This window comes from Myotis nattereri (assembly GCF_964212035.1).
Source record: "Myotis nattereri genome assembly, chromosome: 8".
Taxonomy (NCBI): domain Eukaryota; kingdom Metazoa; phylum Chordata; class Mammalia; order Chiroptera; family Vespertilionidae; genus Myotis; species Myotis nattereri.
The window spans coordinates 35,212,941-35,240,896 of record NC_138083.1 but is presented as its reverse complement, the minus strand read 5'-3'; the positions used below and the strand labels follow the sequence as shown (position 1 = coordinate 35,240,896).

The 27,956-nt window shown below is 44.8% G+C and overlaps 1 protein-coding gene across 2 annotated transcripts; it reads left to right on the top strand.

The window, feature by feature from the left end:
• The first annotated feature begins 25 nt into the window (after positions 1-25).
• LOC308523251 (cystatin-B-like) lies at positions 26-27,951 on the top strand. Of its 2 annotated transcripts, XM_081097003.1 has the most exons (3): positions 123-207; positions 26,855-26,960; positions 27,330-27,951. In XM_081097003.1, the coding sequence occupies exon 3, from the start codon at positions 27,388-27,390 to the stop codon at positions 27,697-27,699; it is 312 nt and encodes a 103-aa protein (XP_080953129.1). In that variant the 5' UTR covers positions 123-207; positions 26,855-26,960; positions 27,330-27,387; the 3' UTR covers positions 27,700-27,951. The 2 variants fall into 2 exon arrangements, with proteins under 2 accessions (XP_080953128.1, XP_080953129.1); XM_081097002.1 differs by lacking the exon at positions 26,855-26,960 and having other exon boundaries at positions 26-207.
• The last annotated feature ends 5 nt before the right edge of the window (positions 27,952-27,956 follow it).

Here is a 27,956-nt window from a genome sequence, read left to right as displayed (position 1 = left end):
TTCTCAAACCCTTCCCTCCTGCGTCACTCGCGCTGGTCACACGCTAGGCTCACGCTTTAGGGACCAAGCTTCCCGCAGAGGCCCGAGCGTCGGCCGAGGCCCGGGGACCGGGGCGGAGTCCTAGGGGCGGAGCTTAGGGAGGAAGGAGACGGCGCCTCACCTGAGTTCTCCGCGTTAAGGCCTGGTCGCCTTTGAGCCTGTGACTGGGTAAGTCACTTCTTTTTGGCCTACCGTGTTCCAAAAGTGCAAAATGTCATCGTCATTATATTAATATCGTTTAGTTTTCGTTATTATCATTGTTCAGGTCCTGTTTTTATACATTCCATCAGGCTAATGCTCACAATAAAGGAGAGCGGTATTATTTTTCATTTTCTGCACGAATGGGAAGAGCTTTCCCATCAGTCAGCTTGCCCACGGCTACTGTTAGCAAAAAGCAGATATGGGACTGGAACCCAGAAACTCCTGACTTCAGACCTAGTACTTTGAGCTACTCTGAACTATTCTGCCTCCTAAGGACTCAAAAATAGGGACTAAAATTAAAACAAAAGGTTAAAAATGCCAAACTCCTCTATGTACAATGACAGAGTTCTTTTACAAGCAAAATAAAGGGATAAACTATGTGCAGCAACCCAGCCGGCGTGGCTCAGAGGTTGAGCATTGACCTATGAACCAGGAGGTCATAGTTTGATTCCCAGTCAGGGCACATGCCGTGTTGCAGGCTCAATCCCCAGTGGGGAATGTGCAGGAGGCAGCCCATCAATGATTCGGTGATTCTCTCTCATCATTGATGTTTCTTCCTCTTTCTTCCTCTCCCTCCCTCTTTGAAATCAAGAGAGAGAGAGAGAGAGAGAGAGAGAGAGAGAGAGAGAGAGAGATGGTAGTAGTAATAGCAAGAAATGTCCAATCTTCCAGTTGTCCAAAACTTGCCCCATCCCTCCATTCACTGCCAGTATTCTTTGGTTACCTAAGGCCTATAGGGTCTGAGACACTAACATTTAAGAGTAAGAGGCCCTGGCCAGTTTGGCTCAGTGAATAGAGCATTGGCCTCCGGACTGAAGGATTCCAGGTTCGATTCCGGTCAAGGGCACATACCCAGGTTGTGGGCTCAATCCCCAGTATGGGGCATGCAGGAGGCAGCTGATCAACGATTCGCTCTTACATTGATGTTTCTTTCTCTCTCTCTCTCTCTCTCTCTCTCTCTCTCTCTCTCTGAAATCAGTAAAAATATATATTAAAAAAAAAAAAAGTAAGAGACAAGGTGCCCTAGGGCCTAGATGGTTTGGCTCAGTGGATAGAGTGTTGGCCCTCGGACTGAAGGGACCCAGGTTTGATTCCAGTTAAGGGTATGTACCTCGGTTGCAGGCTGCATTCCTGCCCTGATCCAGGTGCATGCAGGAGGCAGCTAATCAATGTGTCTCTCTCACATCCATGTTTCTCTCTCTCTCTCTCTCTCTCTCTCTCTCTCTCTCTCTCTCCCCCTCCCTTCCACTCTCTCTAAAAAAATCAATGGAAAAATATCCTTCAGTGAGGATTAACAACAAAAAATAGAGTCAGAGACAGGGCTGGGTGCCTTGCAAACTCAATTTGACTTCAGTTTTGCAACTGTTCCATTTTCCAGCTGAAGACACTGAGATCATACTGATAATGATCATACTGAGACTCAGAGACTTACCATAAAGTTTGCCTGTGTGAGAAGTTTAGTCTCAAGTGACAGAATTGAATTCTGACATTCTTTTCACAACCTTGTAAAGGAATTATAGTCTCTATAGACCTAAGGAAATTGCTCAGAGCCCTGGCTGTTTCTTGTCCAAACCAAGTAATTGTTTTTCTTCAGTAACAAAGAGGATAAAGATGGGTGGCAGGGAGAAGTGCATGCTGCCTGCCGTCTGCCCTGGCCATGCCCCTTCTGCTAATGAATGATAAACACAAGGCCCAGCCAGTTGAGTGTCAGTGAGGGAAAGCTAATTTAAAGGTGTATGGTCTTTATTGAGTGAATAGGGGCCTGTAATGCCGATGGCATTTTATTTTTTATTTTTTTTGATTTTTTACAGAGAGGAAGGGAGAGGGATAGAGAGTTAGAAACATCGATGAGAGAGAAACATCGATCAGCTGCCTCTTGCACATCCCCTACTGGGGATGTGCCCGCAACCAAGGTACATGCCCCTGACTGGAATCGAACCTGGGACCCTTTAGTCCGCAGGCCGACTCTCCATCCACTGAGCCAAACCAGTTAGGGCGCCGATGGCATTTTAGAAAGCCTTTCTGTGCACCAGAGAAGTACAGTATTTGGCATGGGTGGGACTTTTCCAATAAGCAAGACCCTTTCTCCCTAGGAGGCTGAAGAGCACAGGAGCTTAAGAGATAAACATGTTGACTTTTTGACCGCAGGTTCTATTGTTAAAATTCATTATTGTTTATGATTATGAGAGGAATGTGAGCATACTAATGGTGAGGAATTTGTTACTACACAACAAGATTAAGAAGAAAATGAAAACCACTCTTAATTCTTGACACTAAAAAATAAATTGCTGCCCTGGCCAGTGTGGCTCAGTTGGTTGGGCATCGTCCTGGGCACCTGGGCGTTACCTGTTCAATTTCCCATTTCCGGCTTGATCCTCCGCAGGGGACATGCAGGAGGCAGCCGATTGGATTTATATTATGCTCACACATTGATGTTTCTCTCCCTCTACCTTCCTCTCTCTCTAACAATCGATTTAAAAATCTAAATGAATAAATAAATAAATTGCTTTCACCGTTTTACTAAATATCCTTCTCAGCTACTTTTTTTTTTATAGCAAAGGTGAAAATTTATTGAAGAACAAATACAGACTCCCACATGAGGAGGGGGAAAGAGTCCCCCTCAGCTACTTTTTTTCAACCATTCTTTAACCCTTACCTGAGGATATGTTTATTGGTTTTTAGAGAAAGAGAAAGCAACCAAGAGAAACATTCCCTGAGAGAAACATTGATTGGTTGCTTTCTGTATGCATCCTGACCAGGGATTGAACCTGCAACCTAGGTATGATCCCTGACCAGGAATCAAACCCATAACCTTTTTTGGTGTATAGGACAATGCTCCAACCAACAGAGCCACCATGCCGGGGCTCAACTATTTTTTATTAATGGGTATTTATATAACTGAGATCATACTGATAATACATTTCTGCATCCTGCCTTGCTTCTTTTTTCACTATTATAGATGTCAGCATTATTGTTGTGTCACTAAAAATTATTCATAAATATTACTTGATAGATGGCCACATGACATTCTGTTTTTGGTAGAATCTGATATGAATAGCCATTAGGGCTGCTTTTTTCTTTTTCTTTTTTTCTATTATAAATTATGTCTTATTGAACATCACTGTGCATCACACTTTCTTCTTTTCTGATTCTTTCAAAAGGCTTTTTAAAAAATAATACTTTATATACCTTATTTATTTTTAAATATATTTTTATTGATTTCAGAGAGGAAAGGAGAGGGAGAGAGAGATAGAAACATCAATGATGAGAGGGAATCATTGATTGGTTGCCTCCTGCACACCCCACACTGAGGATCAAGCCCACAACCCAGGCATGTGCCCTGACTGGGAATCAAACCGTGATCTCCTAGTTCATAAGTCAGCGCTCAACCATTAAGCCATGCTAGCTGGGCTCAGTAGGCTTTCAAAATAGTATTGTTAGGGGAAAAACAGTACCAGAATGTTACCAGCAACTGGACCTCAGTCCAGCAACCTCAGCACTTGAGTTCTGGCTAAGAAAGAATTCAGAGCTAAGACTCAAACTGTAAGACCAAGTTTATTTAGAAAGTCACAGAGGTACATGAAGTGCATCATAAGAGAAATGGGCTCAGGAAACAAATTACAGAGGCAAAAGAAGGGCCCTTGGAGCTTAGGAAAAAGAAAAACAGAGAATGAATGTGCCTGGGGGAAGGCGAGGGGAAAGGCATGGGCATGCTCCAGAGACAGACAGAGGTGGAGCTCCAGTGATGGTCCTTCCTCTTAAGGGGTTTTATCTAGAGGTCTCAGGGGAGGATCTCAATAGACTATTCATCAGCTTTTCAGGTGTGTCCTTTCAGGGTCTTGGTCCACGCCAGGGCAGGGGGGTCATTAGTCATTGAAGTTGGTCCTGATGCCAGCCATGATGTCACCCCACCTGGCCTTGCTGTTTTTCTGGGCCTGGAGCTGAAACACAACTGAGGCCCAGATGTTATCTCTAGGGCTTAATGTAAGGGAGTAGTTGTACAAGGGAGTCATATAAGGCTATACTCCAGTCTCCTTGTTCCAACTCTAACAGGGTCTGCCACATGACTAGGGATATGAAAGGTCATGGGGTCTAAACTGCATAACCAGCGATATGATGGGGAGGAAAGGTCATCCTGGAGAGGAGGTCTCTTCCTACAGTAGGCTGTTGCTAGGCACACAGGGCTTTCCTCCCTGGTGACCTTCCTTACCTGGCCTATGGTTCCTACTCTGCTCATGCCTAACTGCCTACTACAGTATTATTGGGTCAATTATAACAACATTTTCAGTTTCAGCAAATCATATTTCTACCAGTATTGGTTGAGCATGCTCATCTCCCAACACCCTTAACAATGAGTATTAAAAATATTTTACATTTCCAGATTTGTAGGTGAAAATATGGCACATTGTTAATGGCCAATATTGTTCCCTGATGGTTAAGTAAAGTCATGAGACTCAGAAGTGCCACATCATCTCAGCGACTTCACTGATAAATACCACTAGAATCCATGTCTTACTCATAGTGACTTCCACTCTTCAGGGTGAGGTTCTTGTTGCCGCTTTATATATTTTTTTTGTCTTCCTTTAGACATTTTGTTACTATTTTTATTGATTTTAGAGAGGAAGGGAGAGGGAGAGAGAGATAGAAACATCAATGATGAGAGAGAATCATTGATCACCTGCCTCCACGTCCCCTACCGGGGATAGAGCTGTGACCCAGGCATGTGCTCTGTCTGGGAATCGAACTGTGACCTCCTGGTTCTTAGGTCAATGCTCAGCCACTGAGCCACACCAGCCTGGAGCACAATTTTAAGTCCTCCATATAGGCTGTTTGTTTCTTAGCATCAGGGACATTTTCTTGTTTCTGTCTGGTCTTTGGGCCCAGGATGGGTCTGATGAGAAAGTGCCACTCAGGAGAGTTCAGCCAGCCTCAGTCAGAACTGTCTCCCTTTTCAGCTTGTGCTTGTGTATTCATTTGATATTTCAACAAACATTTGATATTTCCGATGGTGGACCAGGATTCAGATTGTATCACTTTTTGCCTAAAATCCTCATGAATTCGCGTACTCTGATGGTGGGAGTATAAATGGTACAGCCACTTAGGAAAACAGTACCTAGTAAAGCTAAGCACATGCCTGTTCTATGACCCAGCATTTCCACTTCCAGACAGATACTGGGGAGAAATGCTGCCATGTGAGCACGAAAACACATATATACAACTGTTTATAGGAGCTAAGAATGAGTGAAGATAGAGGATGTATGAAATGGAGTCACTTCAACCAAGCTGCTAAAATTATTAACTTCTGAAGGTTGAGGCATGAGGAAAGACTATTCTTGTCCTAACTAGCCTGGGAACTTAAACTTTTGAACTTCCCAGTTATGCATCAATTCCTGGATATACATCTGGATATACAGCAGACCTCCAGATAGTCTTCTGATTACCCCCTGAAGGACTCAGGCATCCAGGCCAACAGACATCCACCTGACATCTATTATCCAAACCACCTGGCATCCATCTTCCAGACTGCCTGACATTTTACTGATAACCATCCTGGACCAACCTTAGGGCTAAGAATGCAAGACTGATATTTCTTTGGCATGTACTTTTACTATAAGAACTCTTAACTTTTCTTTCTTTTTTGAGCACTTCTGAGTATACGCCTAGCTGTTTTCCCAGTTTGTAAACTCTAAGACCCTTGAACAAATCTTTATCATTTATTTCTAACCAAAGCCTCCAGACTCTTTGAGTTCATTCCAAAGAGCATTATTTACAAAAGCCCAAACCAGAAAGTTCCGAAATGTCTGTCAACAGGACAAATTGTGATATACTCACACAATGGAATACTACATAGCAATGAAAATGAAGAAACTATAGAGACAATAGAGATAAAACTCACATATTGAGTGAAAGATGCCAACACAAAAGAGTATATACAAACTCCATCCTATATAATAAAAGGCTAATATGCAAATCAACCGAATGGAGGAATGACCGGTCACTATGATGTGCACTGACCACCAGGGGGCAGATGCTCAACGCAGGAGCTGCCTCCTGGTGGTCAGTGCACTCCCACAGGGGGAGCGCCCATCAGCCAGAAGCCCTGAGCAGGGCTCAAGGCTGGCAAGTGCAGCAGTGGTAGCAGGAGCCTCTCCCGCCTCCGCAGCAGCACTAAGGATGTCTGACTGCTGGCGGGGAACAGGCCTGAGCTATTAGTCAGACATTCCCTGAGGGCTCCCAGACTGTGAGAGGGTGCAGGCCAGGCTGAGTAACCCCCCCCCCTCAGTGCACGATTTTCGTGCACCAGACCTCTAGTTTATATGTAAAGTTCTAAGAATAAGTAAAACTAATTTACACTGTTAGAAGTCAGGATAGTGGTGACCCTTGGGTTGGGGGAAGGCTGTTGAGTAGGTTGGCACTCCAAGAGGGCTTCTGGAAGCTCGTGAAGTTCTGATTCTTGATCTGGGTGCTGGACCATCATAAGGGGTGAGGGGGTGTTGAGCTTAAAAAAATTCACATTTGGGATTTGTTTTCTATATATTTTTTCCTTAATAAAAAGTAATAAAATAAACAAACAAAAATAACAAACACCTCCAAGACTCCTCAGTGAACTTAAAATAAGATCCAAATTGCCCCTGCAGGCCTGGCTCAGTGGATTGGAGCATACTCCCAAGATTCCCAGTCAGGGCACATAGCCGGGTTTCCAGTTTGACCCATGGTTGGGGCTCATGCAGGAGGCAACCAAATCTATGTTTCTCTCTTTCTCTCTCTTCCTTCCTCTCTCTAACATCAGTAAAAAATACAAATAAGATCTAAATTGCCAGTGAGGACCTATAAAGTCCTATATTAATTACATGACCCCTGCCTATCTTTCAGACCTCCTCCTCCCTCTTACCTCTTCTTTTTTTAAAAAAAATTATTTGATTTTGGAGAAAGAGAGAAAAACATCAATTTGTTGTCCCACTTATTTATACATTCATTGGTTGTTTCTTGCCTGTGTCCTGCCTAGGGATCTAACCCACGACCTTAGAATATCCAGATGATATTCTAACCAACTGAGCAATCCAGCCAGGGCCCCTTTTACCTCTTCTTTCCTTGCCCCACCCTCAGAGCTTTTTAGACTGTCAGTCACACCCCTTTCAGCAAGTTCAGGCTGCAGGGAAAGAAAGTGATTTCGGTAGGATAGTTGGGCTCCAGGCTGCCATTTGGAGATCCTGGAAGGTATGTCACAGCCTGAGGTAAGAGAATGCAAAAGGTCTCAAGTGTGCCCTACAGGGGTCTGATTTGTTTTCCCTTCTGGCCCCTACTTTAAACAATTCAACACAGCCCTGGCCAGGTAGTTTAGTTGGTTAGAGAGTCTTCCCAAAATGCCAAGATTTCAGATTTGATCTCTACTCAGGCACATAGAGAAGCAACCAATGAATGCATGAATAAATGGAACAACAAATCGATGTTTCTCTCTCTCTCTCTCTCTCTCAAATCAATAAATAAAAATTAATGTTAAAAAAGTACACTGGAGGAGGCAAAGGTGGGAAGCTGCCACTAATCCTGGAGGGAGACAGTGGTGGCTTAGACCAGGGTGGTGGCATGCAGTGAAATGATAAGAAGGGGTTGAATTTGAGATGTATTTTGTCAATGTAAGAAACATTCAAATCGTAAAGAATGTGAGTTTATTTGAGCCAAACTGTCCACAAATTCAGGGAAACATATCTCAACGGATTGAGATAATGCCCTGGAAAATGGCAGTAACTCACCTTGTTTTATACATTACAATCAAAAGAGGAGACGTAAGTGGGTTACATGAAATCCATTGGTAATAGATTAGGGAGGCCGGAGAAAGCAAAGCAGGGAAACCTCTGGGATTAAAGAAAAAGTAAAATGATAGACACATACTTCTTTTACTTAGGTGGGGCCAGGATAGTTAATAGCCAACAATTAACTCAATAACAATGAGGGGAATTGTGGTGTCCAACGAGCCTGTGCTTGGAGGGGTCAGAAAAAGGAAAATTACTTTGACATTCCAACGATATGTTATTGTGGATGCAAAAAGACAATAGGCCCTCACCTGTTTGGCTCAGAGGATAAAGCGTTTGCCTGCGGACTGAGGGGTCCCGGGTTCGATTCCGGTCAAGGGCATGTACCTTGGTTGCGGGCACATCCCCAGTGTGGGGTGTGCTGGAGGCAGCTGATCAATGTTTCTCTCTCATCCATGTTTCGAGCTCTCTGTCCCTCTCCCTTCCTCTCTGTGAAAAATTAATAAAATATATATTTTTTAAAAAGAGACAATAGACAGGCTCAGTTAAAGTAAAGATTGACCATGCCCTGGCTGGGTTGGGTCAGTGGATAGTGTGCTGGCCTGCAGACTGAAGGGTCCCAGGTTTGATTCCAGTCAAGGGCACATACGCAGGTTGTGGGCTCAGTCCCCAGTAGGGAGCATGGGGGAGGCAGCCAACCAGTGATTCTCTCTCGTCATTGATGTTTTTATCTTTCTCGCCCTCTTCCTTCCTCTCTAAAATCAAGAAAAATATTTTAAAAAGAAAAGTAAAGATTGACCTTTGTCAGGGATGACACTGGCCTGAGACATGACTACCCACCATAAACTGCTTTTTAGTTTAAAAAGTTTTAATTTCAGAGAAAACCCAGATGGCAGCATATGTAAATGTTGGTAGGCGCCGCCTCTCACAACCACATCAAAATAACTAAAATACAGAACAACCATCATTCAGAACCTCCTGAAAGTTGAATGGAAGTCCTACAACTAGAGGAGTAAGAAGAAAGCACATTGAGACTGGTAGGAGTGGTGGAATGGGCTGGTCTAACACCCACCTGTACTGTTTTTAATATATATATATACTTAATGTATATTTTTATTGATTCAGAGAGGAAGGGAGAGGGAGAGAGAGATAGAAACATCAATGATGATGAAGAATCATTGATCAGCTGCCTCCTGCATGCCCCCTACTTGGGATCAAGCCCACAACCCAGGTATGTGCCCTTGACCAGAATTGAACCTGGGACCCTTCAGTCTGCAGGCTGACACTCTATCCACTGAGCTAAATCAGCTAGGACTGTACTGTTTTTTTAATTGGGAGGGTGATCATCTCTTCGAGGGCCAAGCTCCACACCAGCCCCCCAGCCCAGGGTACCAGAACTGGGAAGAGAAGTCCCCATAACTGCAGGCTGTAAAAAGCAGTGGGGTTTGTGGCTGAGTGACACGGAGGCTGCTGGAGACCCACATGTCACTTTTAAAGGGCGGCAATTGGACTCCATCCCTCTGAGCTCCAGTGCTGGACAGCTTTGGGAGACCCAGACACATACGGGGAGGAACTGGATTATCTGGCATCAGGGCAGGAACTCAGGGGCAGCTTTCTCCCAGACAGGAGTGCTCACAGGGGTCATTGTTCCTGTGCTGGGACCTCCCTGTTGAAGAGCTGATTGGCAGGAGCCATATCTGAGTCTCCATCTGCCTGGTTCATACTGTTTGCTCAGCCCTCATGATTTCCTGAGACCTGCCCCATCCAATTTGCAGCCCCACCCAAGCTGTTTGCAGCAGCTTTTCCATATGAATGGTCTGTCCTGGATCAGGCTTCAGACTTTACTAAAATCTCTCAAACAAGTTGCAGCTGGTGTCAATGTGCCCCAAACCTATCAATAAAAGGCCCAAGGCCCAGTACCAGCACCAGCCTGCCTTGCTTCAGAACTGGGCCTGGCCTGGGTATTTCCAAGCCTAATACAAATAGCAGCCATCTGCAGATCTCTCTGTAGCACCTGCCAGGTGGCCCCCAGTCAGTAGCTGACTTTACACCACCCTGGAGCCCCTAGAACCAGTGCACTCAGTGGACAGCTTCAGACCATACCAGATCAATGTTCTACACATCCACAAGTGACACACTCAAGGGGCAGACTCAGTGAGCACCAATGCCCACTGAAGCAAGTCCTCCATAGGAGTTTTTCCAGCACAGCAGCTCTCCCACTGTAGTCACAGCTGGTCCTTACAGCCATTGGCTTGGAGATCAAATCCTCCCAGTGACACCGACAGCAATCAACCCTCAATTACAAGACTGTACACACAGCCCATACAGGGGTGCACCTAGAGTGCCCAGCTCAGGTGACTGGGGAGGCTGAGCCACTGGGCCCTACAGGACACCTACCACACAAGGCCACTCTACCAATTCCAAGAGACATAGCAGCTCTACTTAATACATAGAAACAAACATAGGGAAGCAGCCAAAATGTGGAGACAAAGAAACATGTCATAAATGAAAGAAATGGAAGCAAACGAACTTCTAGATACAGAGTTTAAACCAGCCGTGGGCAAACTACGGCCCGCGGGCCGGATCCGGCCTGTTTGAAATGAATAAAACTATTGAAAAAAAAGACCGTACCCTTTTATGTAATGATGTTTACTTTGAATTTATATTAGTTCACACAAACACTCCATCCATGCTTTTGTTCTGGCCCTCCGGTCCAGTTTAAGAACCCATTGTGGCCCTTGAGTCAAAAAGTTTGCCCACCCCTGTTTTAAACCATGGTTATAAGGTTTCTCAAGGACCTTCATAAGACTTTCAAAGGACTTAGTGAGACGTTCATAGATCTTAGTGAGGATGACAAGGACATGAAAAAGGACCAGTCAGAAATTAAGCACACACTAACTGAAATAAAGAATAATTTACAGAGTTTCAACATAGAATAGAGGATTCTGAGAATTAAATCAGTGATTTGGAATATGAGGAAGCAAAAATCTCCCAATCAGAAGAACAAAAAGAATCCAAAAAACATGAAGATAATGTAAAGAGCCTATCAGACAACTTCAAGTGTACCAACATTCTCATTTTGGGGGTGACAGCTGGAAGGATGGGGCAGCCATCCTTTAGATGGGAACAACTGTGGGATTAACAGACACATCCTGGGAGCAACATCAAGACTTCAGGTTTAGAGATGCCAATAGGCCAGCAATTGTCAGCCTTTTTCATTTCATGGCGCACATAAACTAATTATGTACTAAATTCTGCAGCACACCAAAAAATATATTTTTTTCCGATCTGACAAAAAAATTTTGATCGTTCACACAGGGCTGCTATTGTTGTGCTGGCTGTTGTCATTTTTTAATTTGACAGTCTAAGGGAAAAGAGATCAGTATCCCTGACTAAATAGTCAAGTATTGCATGTTTTAAAAATCTTGTGGTACACTGGTTGAATGTCGCTGTAATAGACCATCACATGGGAATGTTTTACAATTCTTGCTGTGGTGGTTAAAACTCCAGCAGTAAGGTTGGTGTATATAATTTGAAATAGTCTGAATGTGACCCATTTACTCCTTTCAGCCTCTGGTGCAGCTAAGCCTTGGCACTGAGAGGTTGCTAATCCTCCCCTCCGCTCCACACTGGGCCTCCCATCTGGTACACCTTCCCCAGGTGTCAGCTGTGCTGGAAACTGCTCATCCAGGCCCAGACGTGTTGCGTGACCTTAAACTGCCTCTGGGAGGTGGTGAGGACAGGGCCCTCATCTACATCCGGACCCAAGGAGGCTCCTGCTGGTGGCAGGGAGTTGGGTGCAGCTGTTTGCTTTACAGCACAGACAATTGCGCCCACCCGCTAGGTCCTCCAGGGCACAGCTCCACACCTGTTCTCTACCTCCTGCCCAGGTGCAGAGAACAAAAGAACACCCACTCACCAAGGTCATTACCTTGATGGGGGTGGGGAAAAAGACTGCAGATGGGAGGGAAAGGAAGAAAAGCTCAAGGGAATACAGAGTGTGAATCAGCATAGTCTGATACAACTTTATTGGATAATTGAAGTTGTTCTATATTTGTGCTGCTCAGTAGGACAGCCACCAGAACATGTGGCTGTTGAGCACTTAAAATGTGGCTGGTGCTACTGAAGTACTAAAGTTCTATTTAATTTAATTCAATTCAATTCAATTTGAATTTTAGTAGCCACATGCACCTAGTGGCTATCTTATTGGACATCATAGGTTTTAATACTTGACTGTGGAGGACATTAGGATGCTGATAATATGTTTAATAGCAGCTATCATCTGTTAAGCTCATACTTTGTACCAGGTACATTGCATGCGTTCTCTTATTTATTTCTCACAACCACTCTAGAGGAAAGGTATTATTATTACAGATGAGGAAACTGAGGATCAGAGTGGCAAAGTCACTTAGCCAAAGTTCCAGAATAAGGAAGTGCTGAAGGCTGAAAGCGAACGCCCAAAATCACATTCTAAAACGCCACTCAAGTAAAATAAACCCAAAGGTCCCTGCAGGCTTTGCAGCATCTAGCTCTCTACAAATGAATGAAGTGTGCAAATTGCTAAAGGAATGCAAATCATCCTATATTTAGGGGACAAAAGCTCAGACCCTCTGGTCGACCTGGAGTCTTTCTAGGCTGTGGGTGGGTGGGGGCGGAGGCTGAGTGACAGGGAGGGACCTGGGAGGAAAGGTTGTTGGGTGGGGGTGGGGCCGGCCAGCTGGTGTCGGCAACTGAGGACATCAGCTGGCTAGCGGGCTGATGGTCTGGCAGGCTTAGACAATGCGTAGGGGGCCTGGTCAGAACGCTCTTCCCTCCACACTGGGCCCTCTCCTCCCACCTTGGCCAGCTGCCATGGGCATGTCTCTGGTCTTGGCCGAGGCCTGTGGGGCTGGTGGAGAATGCTGGGGAGGTCTCTCTGGAGTGAGTTAGGGTGGGAGACAGGGGAGGTTAGGGAGGTTTCTGGAGGTCTTGGTGTGCGAGATTTGGAGCTGCGGTTTTTGCCTGCATCCTTCCATTTGCTCCTACCAAAGTTCCCCTGGTAATAATAATAATCATTATCAACAATAGTAATCTAGAGTCTCATGCTGAGCTGGCTTGGCTGGAGCTAAAGGCTTTATCTTAGTTAATACTCTAGACTAGAGTCTAGACTACCTTAGGAACTAAAGTTTTTTATTATCTTCTTTTCCACTGGAGGAGCCCAAGACTCAGAATGGTCAAGTGACTTGGCCAACTTTACAGACCAGAGAGCAAACTTCTTCACCTCAGTTTCCCACCCTTACTTTCTACTTAATAAAGCCTTATTTTGAGATTTTGGAAATTTATGAGGTGTTTACACTTTTTAACTGTTGGAAAAATCAAAGTAAGAATGTTGTTTGTGACGCGTGAAACATTAAATTTAAGCTTTAACATCCTTAAGTAAGGGTTGTTGTTTTTTGAGACACAGCCATGCTTATTTAAATATTGTCTAAAGTTGATTGCTCCGCCGAAACCGGTTTGGCTCAGTGGATAGAGCGTCGGCTTGCGGACTGAAAGGTCCCAGGTTCGATTCCGGTCAAGGGCATGTACCTGGGTTGCGGGCACATCCCCAGTAGGAGATGTGCAGGAGGCAGCTGTTCGATGTTTCTCTCTCGTCGATGTTTCTAACTCTCTATCTCTCTCCATTCCTCTCTGTAAAAAATCAATAAAATATATTTTTTAAAAAATGGTTTTAAAGTTGATTGCTCCAACAGCAGGCAGACTATGTTTTACTATCTGTCCATTTATAGAAAAAGTTGCCCATCCCTACCTACCCTACCTCTTAACCCTGGAGATGGCTCCCGAGGGGAGGCTGGGGACCCACACTCACAGTCCCCTGAGGGTTTTCCTCCCTCTAGCATTCCCTGACCCTTGGCAGCTCTTTCCCTTAGCAGGTCCTGATCCATCCTGTCAGCAGGACTATGATATGGTATTCATGCATTCATTCCACAAATTGTTCTGGAGCACCTACTGTGTGCCAGACACTGGTTGAGGCATGAGGGATAAAGCAGATAGGGTCCTTATCTGCAGATATCAAACAATCATCCAGCAAATCTCTAAATACAAAAGGTAGAGAAAGCTGTGAACAGGGATCTTGGAAGTTAAAGAGCATTTGACAGGAGAGCCAAGTTAATCTGGCCATTAGAGAGAGCTTCCTATAGGTCAGTGGTTCTCAACTTTCCCAATGCCGCGACCCTTTAATACAGTTCCTCATGTTGTGGTGACCCCCAACCATAAAATTATTTTTGTTGCTACTTCATAACTGTAATTTTGCTACTGTTATGAATCGTAATATAAATATCTGATATGCAGGATGTATTTTCATTGTTACAAATTGGACATAAAGCATAGTGATTAATCACAAAACAATATGTAATTATATATGTGTTTTCCGATGGACTTCGGCGACCCCTGTGAAAGGGTCGTTCGACCCCCAAAGGGGTCGCGACCCACAGGTTGAGAACCGCTGCTATAAGTGATGGTAACATTTGGAAGTCTGAAAAAGTAGTAGGTTCTAGATCTTTGAGACTCACCTTTCCCCAATCCCCTTCATTGTAATTCCTTTCCCTCTCCTAGGAGCCTAGATCTTGACTCAGGTGAGATCTCTCTGTTTCAGGGAGAGAGGAGCATTGAGAGAGAGGGGAGAGACAATCCCTTTTTCAGCATGCTAGAAAAGGTATATAGATAAGTTGACAGTCACTATTTTATTTTTTAAATCCTCACCTGAGGGTATGTTTATTGAGAGAGAGAGAGAGAGAGAGAGAGAGAGAGAGAGAGAGAGAGAGAGAGAAAAGAGAGAGAAACATCTATTGGTTGCCTCCAGTAGAGTCCTGACAGAGGACTGAACCCACAATCTAGGTATGTGTCCTGACCAGGAATCAAATCTAAAATGTTTTTGTTGTACAGGACAAAGCTCCAACCAATCTAGCAACACAGCCAGGACGACAGTCACTATTTTAAAAAAATGATTAGAGCCCTGGCTGGTGTGTCTCAGTTGGTTGGAGCATTGTTCCATATACCAAAGGTGGTGGGTTTGATTCCCAGTCAGGGCACATACCCAGGTTGTGGGTTTGATCCCTAGTCAGGGTGCATGCGAGAGGCAACCGACCAATGTTTCTCTCTCCCTCTCTCTTTCTCTTTCTCCCCCCCCCCCACTTCCTCTCTCTCTAAAATCAAATTTTAAAAAATATTTTTTTTATTTGACTTCAGAGAAGAAGGGAGAGGGAGAGAGAGATAGAAACCATCAGTGAAGATAGAAAATCATTGATCAGCTGCTTCCCTCACACCCCCAAACGGGGATCAATTGACCCTATAACCTGTGCCTTGACCAGGAATCGAACTATGACCTCCTGGTTCATAGCTCAATGCTCAACCACTGAGCCACACCAGTCAGGTTAAATTTTTTTTTTAAAATATATTTTATTGATTTTTCACAGAGAGGAAGGGAGAGAGATAGAGAGTCAGAAACATCGATGAGAGAGAAACATCGATCAGCTGCCTCCTGCACATCCCCCACCGGGGACGTGCCCGCAACCCAGGTACATGCCCTTGACCGGAATCGAACCCGGGACCTCTCAGTCCGCAGGCTGACGCTCTATCCACTGAGCCAAACCGGTTTCGGCAGGTTAAATTTTTAAAAATTAAATTAAAGCACTAGTAAAATATATTATAAACAAACAAAAATTATTAGAAAAAGTATAAAAATGATTATATGGTACTTTTATGTAATAATTGCAACAGTTTATTCATTTATAAATATTCAACAAATATTTATTGAGTATCTGCTGTGTGACAAGCACTGTTCCAGCCCTGGGGATACAGCAGTGAATAAGGCTGATAAAAATCCCTGCCCTGGTGGAGCTTCTTACATTCTAGTGTAGGAAGCAGTAAGTAATGTATTTGATATGAAGTGGCGATAACCACCATGGAGTAAAATAAAGCAGGAGCAGGTGGCAGACAGACAATTTGAAATAGTGAGGTGAGAGTGAGAAGGTGACGGTCTTTCTTTCTTTCTTTCTTTCTTTCTTTCTCTCTCTCTCTCTCTCTCTCTCTCTCTCTCTCTCTCTCTCTCCCTCCCTTCCTCCCTCCCTCTCTTCCTTTCTTTCTGGGTCGCAGTTTGAGCTGAGAGCTGAGTATCCTATGTGGCTATCTGGGGGAGGCATGCATTGCTGGAACACTAAGATGCCATGAAATTAGAATCAATAGCATTCTCAACTTATAAAATTCTAAGTAATAGAATTCTGGGGCCATGTAATGTTAATCAATAGTTCCCTGGTGCCATAAAATTCTAATCAATAGAATTCTCTGGTTGTGAATTCTAACTAAAAGAACTCTGAAGCCATGAAATTCTAATTAATTAGGAACCTTCCCTGTGAAAGCAGCTGGGGAGCTAAATTCTCAGTGTTCAGTGGGAGTTAACCAGGTAAGGGAGGAAGAATGCCCAGGAGGAGGGAACAAGGAGCATGTACAAGGATACTCTTGAAGGAGGATGGAGAGGTTGGGAGTTGGAACCTGTCCTTCACCCAGCCATTCAATTGGTTAGACAACCTTTCAGGGTCCATTTCTCTACCTTTGAGTGCTAACACCAGAGTTTCAACAGCAGACGGTGTGGTGAAAATATAATGCTCAAAGGCACACCTGGGCTGAGCCAGTCCCATTTCCAGATTTTCTTCCAATCAGGTCTGGAACCTGCATAGTCCTCTCTCTGCTGCATGGAATCAGAGGACTCTGGAGTGACTGTGTCTAGGCCTCAGTTCTACCTCTTCCCCTTCTGAGTCTTAGCTATAATATGGTATTGTCCTGACTCTTCTCCCCACCCCGACATTTATTATTCTTTGCTCTTTCCAATATTATTATTATTAATAATAAAAGCATAATATGCTAATTAGACCAGACGTCCTTCCAGATGAAGCCGGAGCTGCGAGGGAAGCTCGGTCCTAGGTGCCTGCCGGCAGCCAGAGGGAAGCCTAGATCCTGGTGCCGGAGGAAAGCCAGTGCTGGCTGGGGAAGGAAAGCCTACTCTTGTACGAATTTCGTGCATCTGGCCTCTAGTTATTAATAATAGCAGACTGCAAGAAAGGTGTTTGCCAAGGTGAGCAAAGTATTTGCCTAAACAAATTGGTTTACAAGAATTTCCTGAGGCAAATAGTGAAGTTATTTATTGGTTTACAGTCCTACCTTCTAAGGCAGTGGTTTTCAACCTTGGCTGAACATCAGAACCACCTGGGAATCTTTTTAAAATCCTGATTTCTGGGCCTCATCCTCCGGAAATTCTGTTTCTTTGTTATAGGGTGGGGCCACAACATTAGTAACAAAGAAACAGAATTTCCAGAGGATGAGGCCCAGAAACCAGGATTTTAAAAAGATTCCCAGGTGATTCTAATGTGCAGCCAAGGTTGAGAACCACTGTTCTAAGGTAAGAATTTCCTGGAACAAACAATCAAGTCATGCTGACATGGGGCTTCAGTTCTCAGACCCAATAGTTGAGTACCATTAAGAAAGATGGTCTAGACCTAGCCATTTTGGCTCAGTGGTTCAGTGTCCACTTATGAACCAGGAGGTCACGGTTCAATTCCCAGTCAGGGCACATGCTTAGGTTGCAGGCTCAGTTCCCAGTGGGGAGTGTGCAGGAGACAGCCTATCAATGATTCTCTGTCATCATTGATGTTTCTATCTCTTGCTGCTTCTTCCTTCCTCTCTAAAATTAATAAAAAAAAATTTATTAACAAAAAGAGAAAGATGGTCTAGGTCCTTGCATTTATTTAGTCCCCTACTGGTGTCATGTTACTGCCAGTGTTTCACTATCTCACACAGGGCTGCAATGACACCTTGAGCGTGTGCCTGACCTTTTCTCTAAAGTCCCATATAGAAGTGAAATTGCTAGGTAGCAAGCTGTGAGCATCTGCAATTTTCCTCGAGTTCTGTATTTCTAGCCCACTTCCCTGACTTCCAGAGGAGAAAGATTTCCCTCCAGGGCCACCAGATCAGACAGCAGGACTGCCAGGGTGTTGCCCACACCGGCTGCCTGCCCACCCGCCTGTCCTCCCTTGTTCTGGCAGATTAACAGTGACCTGCGACCCCGACAGGCTGGCCACACTCCCAGCCAATTTCAGCCTGTCGAAAGGAGTCCCCAGGGATGGTCAGGGCTTGGGGATGTGTTGGCCAGATGGGCCTGGGAGGTCTTGGGTTGGCTTATCCCAGGAGACAGAGCAGGTGGGCAGCCTCCAGCGCACCCCCCCTCCTCCATTTCCCCATCATGCATCACTGGGCTGTAGCTGGAGCCAGATGGTGGGGATGGGGCAGCCTTGCAGTTTCTGGCCTGACAAAGGATCCTCTATTCTGCTTCCCCATGCTGACCAGCTTGGCTAGTCTAGTCTCTGATTGCCCAATCAGTCAGCCTTGGTCTGCCTTGCCCTGGGCAGCCTTTCTGCTGAGACTGTCCCTTCCCCCATCCTAGGCAATATTCTTGGGTAGCCTTGGACTTGGAAACCCACTTATCCACTTGAGAGTGGGTATGACTAAGGCATGTTACTTCATGGTTATGATGGGTCACAGATTCAAATCTATAATAATAAAAGCATTATATGCTAATTAGACTGGACAGCCGAACGACCTTCCAGACATCATTCTGGACGTCTTTCTGGATGAAGCTGTGGCAGCAGGGCTGAGGCAGAGGCAGTTAGGGGCGATCAGGCAGGCAGTCGAGCAGTTAGGGGCGATCAGGCAGGCAGGCAGAGTGGTTAGGGGCAATTAGGCAGCAGGCAAGCAACCTTCAGGACGTCATTCCAGACGTCCTTCCAGATGGAACCATGGTAATGGGGCTGAGGCAGAGGGGTTAGGGGCGATCAGGCAGGCAGATGAGCGGTTAGGAGTCAGCAGTCCTGGATTGCGAGAGGGTTCACGCTGGGCACCTCCCCCACAACCCCATGCACGAATGCACCAGGCCTCTAATTCATTAATAAGATCAAGTGCAATGGGCCACGAGGGATTGGGGCAAACTGGTGTCTGGCAAGTAGTGAGCTTTCATCCATGAATGGTCCCTGTGGTTACTACAGATAGAGAAACTGAGGCCTAAAGAGGAGGATGCTTGCAGAAGAGTCTCATGGTTAGGAGAATAGGCTTGGGAGTCAGGTCCACATGAATTCATTCCAGATCTGATACTGAGAGACTAAGTCTTTGGGCAGATTACATAAACTCTCATTCCTCATTTAACATGGGGCTAATTACTAGTAAATCTTTATCATAAAAAAGATGCCGAAACCGGTTTGACTCAGTGGATAGAGTGTCGGCCTGCGGACTGAAAGGTCCCAGGTTCGATTCCAGTCAAGGGCATGTACCTGGGTTGCGGGCATATCCCCAGTAGGAGATGTGCAGGAGGCAGCTGATCCATGTTTCTCTCTCATCGATGTTTCTAACTCTCTATCTCTCTCCCTTCCTCTCTGTAAAAAATCAATAAAATATATTAAAAAAAAAAAAAAAAAAAAGAGTCCTGCCCTGGCCAGGTAGTTCAGTTGATTAGAGGATCATCTTCATATGCCAAGGTTGTGTGTTCAATTCCGGTCAAGGCACATATAAGATGCAACCAATGAATGCATGAATTGAAATTTCTCTCACTCCTTTTTCTTTCTCTGAAATCAATCACTAAATTTAAAAAATTACTTGTAAAATAGGTTCAATAACAAGGATGCTATGAGGATTAAGTAAGTTATCCCCCCGAAAGGTTATGGACCATTTTCAATAAATATTAGTTGTTATTGGGAGGGAAGGGGAGGAGCTTGGGGAAGGTCTGCTAAGGAGTTTTTTGGGGTGGGCCCTGGATGCCCCTAACACCTGTCATCTGTGACGTTCCTCCTCTAGCTAAGCTTTGTAGTGTCTCCAAGTCAGATCTGTCTTGAAGTGTAGCTGAGGGGAAGTCCCTGGGTGACCAGCAACCCTAGGTCCCCTTCTAGGGGCTGCCTCTATTTTGCTGTGTGACTCGAGGCCTCTGGAGACTGGGCAATTTGATTTCTACCATTTCTCAGGAGTCAGGCTTGTCTCTGACATGGGCAAGAGCATGAGTGAGGGAAGGTGGGTAGTAGGGAAGTGAGCTGGGGTAAATGAACCGCAGGGTTGCTGCCAGGCCAGCTTTCACGCAGAGCTGACTCCAGGGGTCCCTCCCCACACATAGGGCCTGGGAACTTTTCAGTTGTCTCCTTGATGGCAAATGAAATCTATTAATATCAAAGTAATGAGATAATTACTGTGATTTGGAAAAATTACTCGTGAATGATTTTGAGGGGATTGCAGAGCAGAGGGGAGTGTGAGTGAAACATCTGTGGGAAGAAAGGAATAAAGGGTTGTTCTGAATGCAACATGAGGGTGGGTGAGCTCTGGGCCCAGGCGTGCTCCCTCCACAGCATGTGACTCCTCCTGGAATCAGTTAAGGTTGGGGGGTTGGGGCAGTGTGTAGAACTCCCAACTCTGGGTCTCTGTGTGTGTATGTTGGGGGTTGGGGCCCTTTAATTTTCTCAGGTCATAGTATAAAGTTGTACACCTGAAATTTATATAATGTTATTAACCAATGTTACCACAATACAAAATTTAAAATGTATTCTTATTGATTTCAGAGAGGAAGGGAGAGGGAGAGAGAGATGGAAACATCAATGATGATAGAATCATTGATAGGCTGCCTCCTGCACACACCCCCTCCCCCACCACCATGGATTGAGTCCGCAACTGGGCATATGCCCTGACTGGGAATTGAACTGTGAACTTCTGGTTTATAGATCAACGCTCAAACACTGAGCCACGCTGGCCGAACTACCCCAATAAATATAATTTTAAAAATTCTTTCAGGCCCTAACCGATTTGGCTCAGTGGATAGAGCGTCGGCCTGCGGACTGAAGGGTCCCAGGTTTGATTCCGGTCAAGGGCATGTATCTTGGTTGCGGGCACATCCCCAGTTAGGGAGTGTGCAGGAGGCAGCTGATCGATGTTTCTAACTCTCTATCCCTCTCCCTTCCTCTCTGTAAAAAATCAATAAAATATTTTTTTAAAAAAAATTCTTTCAGACCCTCCGGGCTTTTGTTTTATTATCCCCCTTTCATATATGTGGCAAGTGAGACTTAGAGGGGAAGTGAGTTACGTGAGTCAGTGGAAGAGCCAGGGTTTGAGGCCGAGTCTGCCTGACCCCCAAAGTGGTTCTCTTTCCATTGGCTGGGTCTGTGACTGAGGGGTGCAGGTGCTGAGATGGGATGGGCTCAGTAAATGGTAGCTGGTATGATAATGGTAAGCATGATAATAATCCCACTTCCTCATATAAGGACGGGAAGAAGGTGCTTCAGAAGTGGGAAGTTTAAGGATCCCCACTTCCCGCACCATTCTAGACTCCCATCTTTCTTCTGTGGAGGCTTGATGGCCAGTTACCTAGGACCCTGCAGCCCTGACTCTCTGCTGCCCTCTGCTGTCATCTATCAGATGTGGTGCTAGGATGCTGAATCTATATGGCTCCAGCGTCAGGCTGTTTCCAGCTCATTGACAAATGTCTTTTTCAAGTGACTAATAGTGGGCTAGGGGTACAGGGGTAGTGAAACTCTCTAGGGCCTCTGGTTCCTCCCTCATCAAATGCTGGATTGGGATAAAAACTCTTAGACCATGACTATGAGTCTCCTTCTGCTAAGGTTAACACCTTCCTGGCTCCTCATTATCTTTAGGGAAAAAACCAAACCCATTGCCCTGGCTCCTGTTCCCTATACTTCCATTCTCTGAAAAGCCTCCAGATCAGTGGTTCTCACCCTTGGCTGCACATTAGAATCACCTGGGAATCTTTTCAAAATCCTGATTTCTGGGCCTCATTCTCCGGAAAGTCTTTCTTTGTTACTAATGTTGTGGCCTCACCCCATAACAAAGAAACAGAATTTCCGGAGGATGAGGCCCAGAAATCAGGATTTTAAAAAGATTCCCAGGTGATTCTAATGTACAGCCAAGGTTGAGAACCACTGCTCTAGATCCTCACATGAGCATCCTCAAAGCCCAGCTCAAACCATCACCATTACCCCCCCCCCACGCCCCCCACGCCCCAAGCTTTATTTTCTTGTCCTGGGTCCAGAATTAGAGGGTTTAGGATTATTGTCTGGTTTAAGAGAAAAACCCTCTCTTAATTACATCCTCCCACCAACAAAAAAACAAACACCCAACAGCAAATGTCCTGCTTCCTGAGATGATCATCTACTCCTCTTCTTCTTGATTTCTAACTCAGGACTCAAACCCTTGGTTTATTTTCTTTTTCTACATTCTCTTCCTAAGTTATCTTAGACCAGGGGTGGGCAAACTTTTTGACTCGAGGGCCACAATGGGTTCTTAAACTGGACCGGAGGGCCGGAACAAAAGCATGGATGGAGTATTTGTGTGAACTAATATAAATTCAAAGTAAACATCATTACATAAAAGGGTACGGTCTTTTTTTTCAATAGTTTTATTCATTTCAAATGGGCGGATGCGGGCCGTAGTTTGCCCACGGCTGTCTTAGACTGTCACACACTTTAAAAGTCGTCTGTTGTTGACTCTCCCTAATCTTCTTCACACAAGTCATCCTCAAGTCTTAACCTCCTCATTACCTCTTAATTATATTTACTCCTCTCCATCTTCTCTTCAGCCACCTCCCTAGTCCAGGTCACCACCATCTGCCATACTCAACTTCAGCAGTCTCTGTACAGATTGGACTTTCCAAAGAAGGCAGCAACAATAGTTCCCATGCCATGTGCTCTTCTGGAATCTTGCCATTCTTCCATCAAGAGGTGGAGTCAAATTCCCTTCCTCTTGAGTCTGGGAAGACCTTTGTGATTGTCTTAACCAATAGAGTACAACAGAAATGATGTTGATATGACTTCTCAGCTTAGATCATAAAAACACTATGTCCTTTCACCTTGCTTTCTTGAACAGTAGAACTTGCAACCCAACCACCGTGCTGTGGGCAAGCCCAGCAGCACATGGGGAGGACTAGAAACCACTCCATCTGACATTATGTGGAACAGAGATGGTCTGTCCCCACTGAGCCCTGCCCCAAGGCAAACAGTGAGAAATATAATTGACTGTCATTGTTTTAAGCCTCTAAGTGGGGTTGTATTTTGCACAGTAATATATAATCTGAATACTTCCCTAAATGATCTCTTTGCTTCTAATCAATCCATTCCCCCTCACATTGTCCACATTTTGTTTAGTGGCCATTAAGGATCTTTTAAAAATATAAATCAGCACTGGCCAGTGTGGCTTAGTTGGTTGAGCGTCATCCTGTGCATTGAGGGGTCGCTTGTTTGATTCCCAGTTTAGGGCCCACGCCCAGGTTGCAGGTTGGGGTGAGTGCTCAGTTAACAGTTTGCAGTGGTTCTCAACCTTCTGGCCCTTTAAATACAGTTCCTCATGTTGTGACCCAACCATAAAATTATTTTCGTTGCTACTTCATAACTGTAATGTTGCTACTGTGATGAATCGTAATGTAAATATCTGATATGCAGGATGATCTTAGGCGACCCCTGTGAAAGGGTCGTTTGACCGCCAAAGGGGTTGAGACCCACATGTTGAGAACCCCTGGTTTAGAGGATTAGCTAATCTGAACAACTCTCTTGGTAAAAAAGCAAACAACAAAAAAAACCAAAAAATCTATAAGTGGTGGGTAAAATCTAAAAACATACATTACTGAGCTGCTAAGCATGAAAGGGATATGGCAAAATGTATTTTTTTAAAATCCGCACCTGAGGATATGTTTATTGATTTTAGAGGGAGGGAGGGAGGGAGGGAGGGAGGGAGGGAAGTAAGAAAGGAGGGAGGGAGAGAGATCAATGTGAGAGAAACATTGATCATTGATTGGTTTCCTCCTACATGTGTCCTGACTGGGGATCGAACCTGCAACCTAGGTATGTGTCCTGACAGGGAATCAAACACGAAACCTTTTGGTGCACGGGACAACACTCTAACCAACTGAGTCACCCAGCTTGAGTGCAAAATTTATTTTGATTCACAAGTATTTCTGCACCATCTAAATCATACAACTTATAAGACGTAAATAAAGGAGATTATAAATTTGTTAAGGCTTGCTACATGTAAATCTCAGTCATGACTGGACAAGAGTGATTGTATCATCCATTTTAGGTTTCTATCATATTTGGGAACATGAGTCAAGTATGACAGTGGAATCTTTGGTTCTGAAAATGTTAAACCTTTCTTTAATTGTAGCAAAACTAGAACTATATAAATACACAGTTTTATTGAGATATAGTGGGGAGATGGGTGATAAGTAAATATATGAAGCATGAAGTGCAAAGTGTTATGAGTCCTGTGAAGGAAATAAATAGAATAGTTATGGGAGAATTATTAAAATTTCTCTCAACCTTGATTTGAACAGGCCTTTTAAGGCGACAGCACTGGGACAGCAAAATCAAGAAGTATGAGTTCCCTCTCCCTGCCTTGGCTTGGGTGGTGGGGAGTAGCTTCTTAATTGAAATGGGCCGCCTTGTGGAGAGGTGAGCTCCTTGTCACTGGAGGCATCCAAGCTCAGGCTAGAGGGAAAGCTCTTGGAGATGCTATAAAGGGCCTTCTTGCTTGGGGTAAGGGAATTAGACTTGGTGACATTTGGTGGGTCCCCTCTTAAACACCAATATTTTATGGTACTAGCATTGCTTTACTCTAAATTTCACAAGCGTACAACTTGAATTCTCTGACAGTCTGAGAGTCTTATTTTAACTAGGATCTTGAGTAGCCCAGTAGAAGGGGCTAAAGCTAAGAAATCAGAAATAATCTGTTTCATATTCGGGTTCTGTCATTTATTGCCTGTATGACCTTGGACAAGTCGCTGGTTTAGTTTCCATCCCACAGGACACCATGGAGTCTTAGACTTTGGAAGCCTCCCAGCCTCCACTAAGATCCAAACCTCGCCTGGGGTACAGTATGGTGTCACAGTGATCTCTTGTGCCAGATTGCTTGGGCTTATTACATCATGTGTTTGAGTCCCAGTTTCCTCATCTGCTTAGTGGAGATAATACTAGGACCTACTTCCGAGGAGTTTTTTTTAAAAAAAAATATTTTTTTTTTATTGATTTCAGAGAGGGAGAGAAAGAAATAGAAACATCAATGATGAGAGAGAATCATTGATCGGCTGCCTCCTGCGTCCCCCTCCCCCAGTTAGGGATTGAGCCCACAACCTGGGCATGTGCCCTGATCTCCTGATTTGTAGGTGGACATTCAATCACTGAGCCACATCAGCTGGGCCCTAGGACTGTCTTGAAGGTTAATTGAGATGATCCAAGCAGTTAGTCCTGTTAAGTTTCATTATTGCTGCCATCTTAGGGTCTAGGAGGCCAGGAGTGTAAAGAATCTCTGCTCCCTTCCTTGGAGCTTGTGCATAGAGACCTCTCTGTCTGACCAGAGTCCTCTCCTGGCCTCCTGGCCCAAAGGCTTGAGCCTGCAGGGCCTTCAGTGGGGAATTTGAAACTGGTGAACTGGAAAGTTCCCCTCCCTCCTTCCTTTTCCTTTCCCCTTCCCCACTCTTTTTTTTTTAAAATATATATTTTATTGTTTTTTTTACAGAGAGGAAGGGAGAGGGATAGAGAGTTAGAAACATCAATGAGAGAAACAGCTGTCTCCTGCACACCCACTACTGGGGATGTGCCCGCAACCAAGGTACATGCCCTTGACCGGAATCGAACCTGGGACCCTTCAGTCCGCACTCTATCCACTGAGCCAAACTGGTCAGGGCTCCTTTCCCCACTCTTGTCCCTTTGTAGTGAACTGGTTTCCTCTGGAAGCTCTACCCTGACTGAGGTTGGTGGGAAGCCAGGCCTGTGTGTGTGTGTGTGTGTGTGTGTGGACAATTTCTGAGCCACAGAGGAGAGGCATCAGCTGATCAGAGTGGAGGGAGAAGAAGAGCATTTCTCTAGCTACAGTGTTCCTGTGGGTGGGCTGAGAGGGACACAGCTGATTGGCACTGCCCATATCATGTGATCTTGCACATACACATACACACACTCATATCACTGTTTTCTTTGACTCTACAGCCTTCTTCTCTGCTAGCCTCCTTTTATTCTGCACACATCACACCTCTCATTCTTCTCTTCACATTATAACCACAAAAAATAGTCCCCTAGGGCAGAAACTCTGTATTAGGGCTCTTTCTCACCAAGTTTGGCTCATTAAGTCTTTTTTAAGCAGGGCAGTACGTGGGGGGACTTTTAAGGATCTGGCTCCAGGCTTTGGTCCTGGGAAAGAAAGCTAACCTCCTCCTGGTCCCTTGTCTCCTGCCTGATCCCTTCTCCCTTCCGAAGTTCCAAAAACCAAGTAGATTGTAATTCTCATTTATCACAAGTGCTCACCCCCATATTTCTTAGGCTCCTCTACAATCTTTAAGCACCATCATACTTTTAAAATATCAATGCATAAGTAATGCTATATTTCCTTCCTACATGCTTCCATCCTTCTCTCTCTCTTCCATATACTTGTTAAATATCATGTGTATGCCAGACCCTGGGTTCATTTTATTTTTAAAATATATTTTTATTGATTTCAGAGAGGAAGAGAGAGGGAGAGAGAGATATAAACATCAATGATGAGAGAGAGAATCATTGATCAGCTGCCTCCTGCACACTCCACACTGGGGATTGAGCCTGTATATGCCCTGACCAGGAATCAAACTGTAACCTCCTGGTTCATAGGTCGATGCTCAACCATTGAGCCACACCAGCTGGGCCCTGGGTTCATTTTATTTTTTACTTGTATCTCCCCTATTTTGACACTTATAACTATAAAACTATTTGATTGATGCTTGTGTTCCAAGATCATTACACTTCATATTTTTTCAAATATATTTTTATTGATTTCAGAGAGGAAGGGAGAGGGAAAGAGAGATAGAAACATCAATGATGACAGAGAATCATCGATCAGCCACCTACCTCATGCCCCCCACCTGGGATCAAGCCCGCAACCCGGGTAGGTGTGCAGATGTGTGAGATTTTTCTGATAACCATTACGCTTCACTTTATATTTGGAAACTGTCAAGCAGAGTGGGTCAGTCTCCAGGTACTGGTGTCAGAGAGGCATGAGTTTGAATCCCAGCTTTACTCCCACTCACAAATGTGTGACCTGGGCCAATTAGAGCTTCTCAGTCCAGATTTTTCCTTTTGCATGTTGCGGGTATTCAGAGATACTCTGTGAGTCTACTGTAAAGATGAGATTACACATGAAAAATATTGACTTAGGCCTGGCCAGTAGTGAGCATTCAATAAATGGAAGTGATATTGATTCTATAGGGATTTATAGTTTTCTTTTTTAAAAATTTATCCTGAATCTCACTCGCAGGCCATTGCTCTGTGCCGCTGCTCTTCTGTGCGTGCTGCTCCGTGCCCGCTGCTCCGCCATGAGCGCTACCCGGAGGCTGATTGGCGGGCCCTCCGAAACCCGGCCCGCCACAGCCGAGATCCAGGCCATTGCCGACAAGGTGAAGTCCCAGCTGGAGGAGAAGGAAAACAAGAAGTACCCCACTTTCAAGGCCACCGAGTACAAGAGCCAGGTGGTCGCAGGGATTAACTACTTCATCAAGGTTCAAGTTGAAGATGATGACTTCGTGCACATTCGAGTGTTTGAAAGTCTCCCTCATGAAAACAAGGCCTTGGCCTTGCACAATTATCAGACCAACAAGACCAAGCAGGACGAGCTGGCCTATTTCTAGTTCTGGATTTTGAACTGAACCTTCGCCACGTGGTTCTCTGTCACGTGTTCGCGTGCTGGGGTCATAAATGAACAACTTCAATGGAGGGGCTGCTCTGCACCAATCTGGTGTCTCTGCTTCTGCCTTTAAAAGCGTGATTTTCCTCCCAATCAGTGATCTTAACTAAATTGCTTTCCAAGAGGGCTGAGGTGACCTCTAAATAAATACATTTTAAAGTTTTTGCAAAAAAAGAATAAAATTATCTTTATTGTTAAAAG

What these genes read in the sequence shown, in the direction of transcription:
- LOC308523251 (XM_081097002.1), top strand. Translation starts at nt 27,388, where the DNA reads ATGAGCGCTACCCGGAGGCTGATTGGCGGGCCCTCCGAAACCCGGCCC.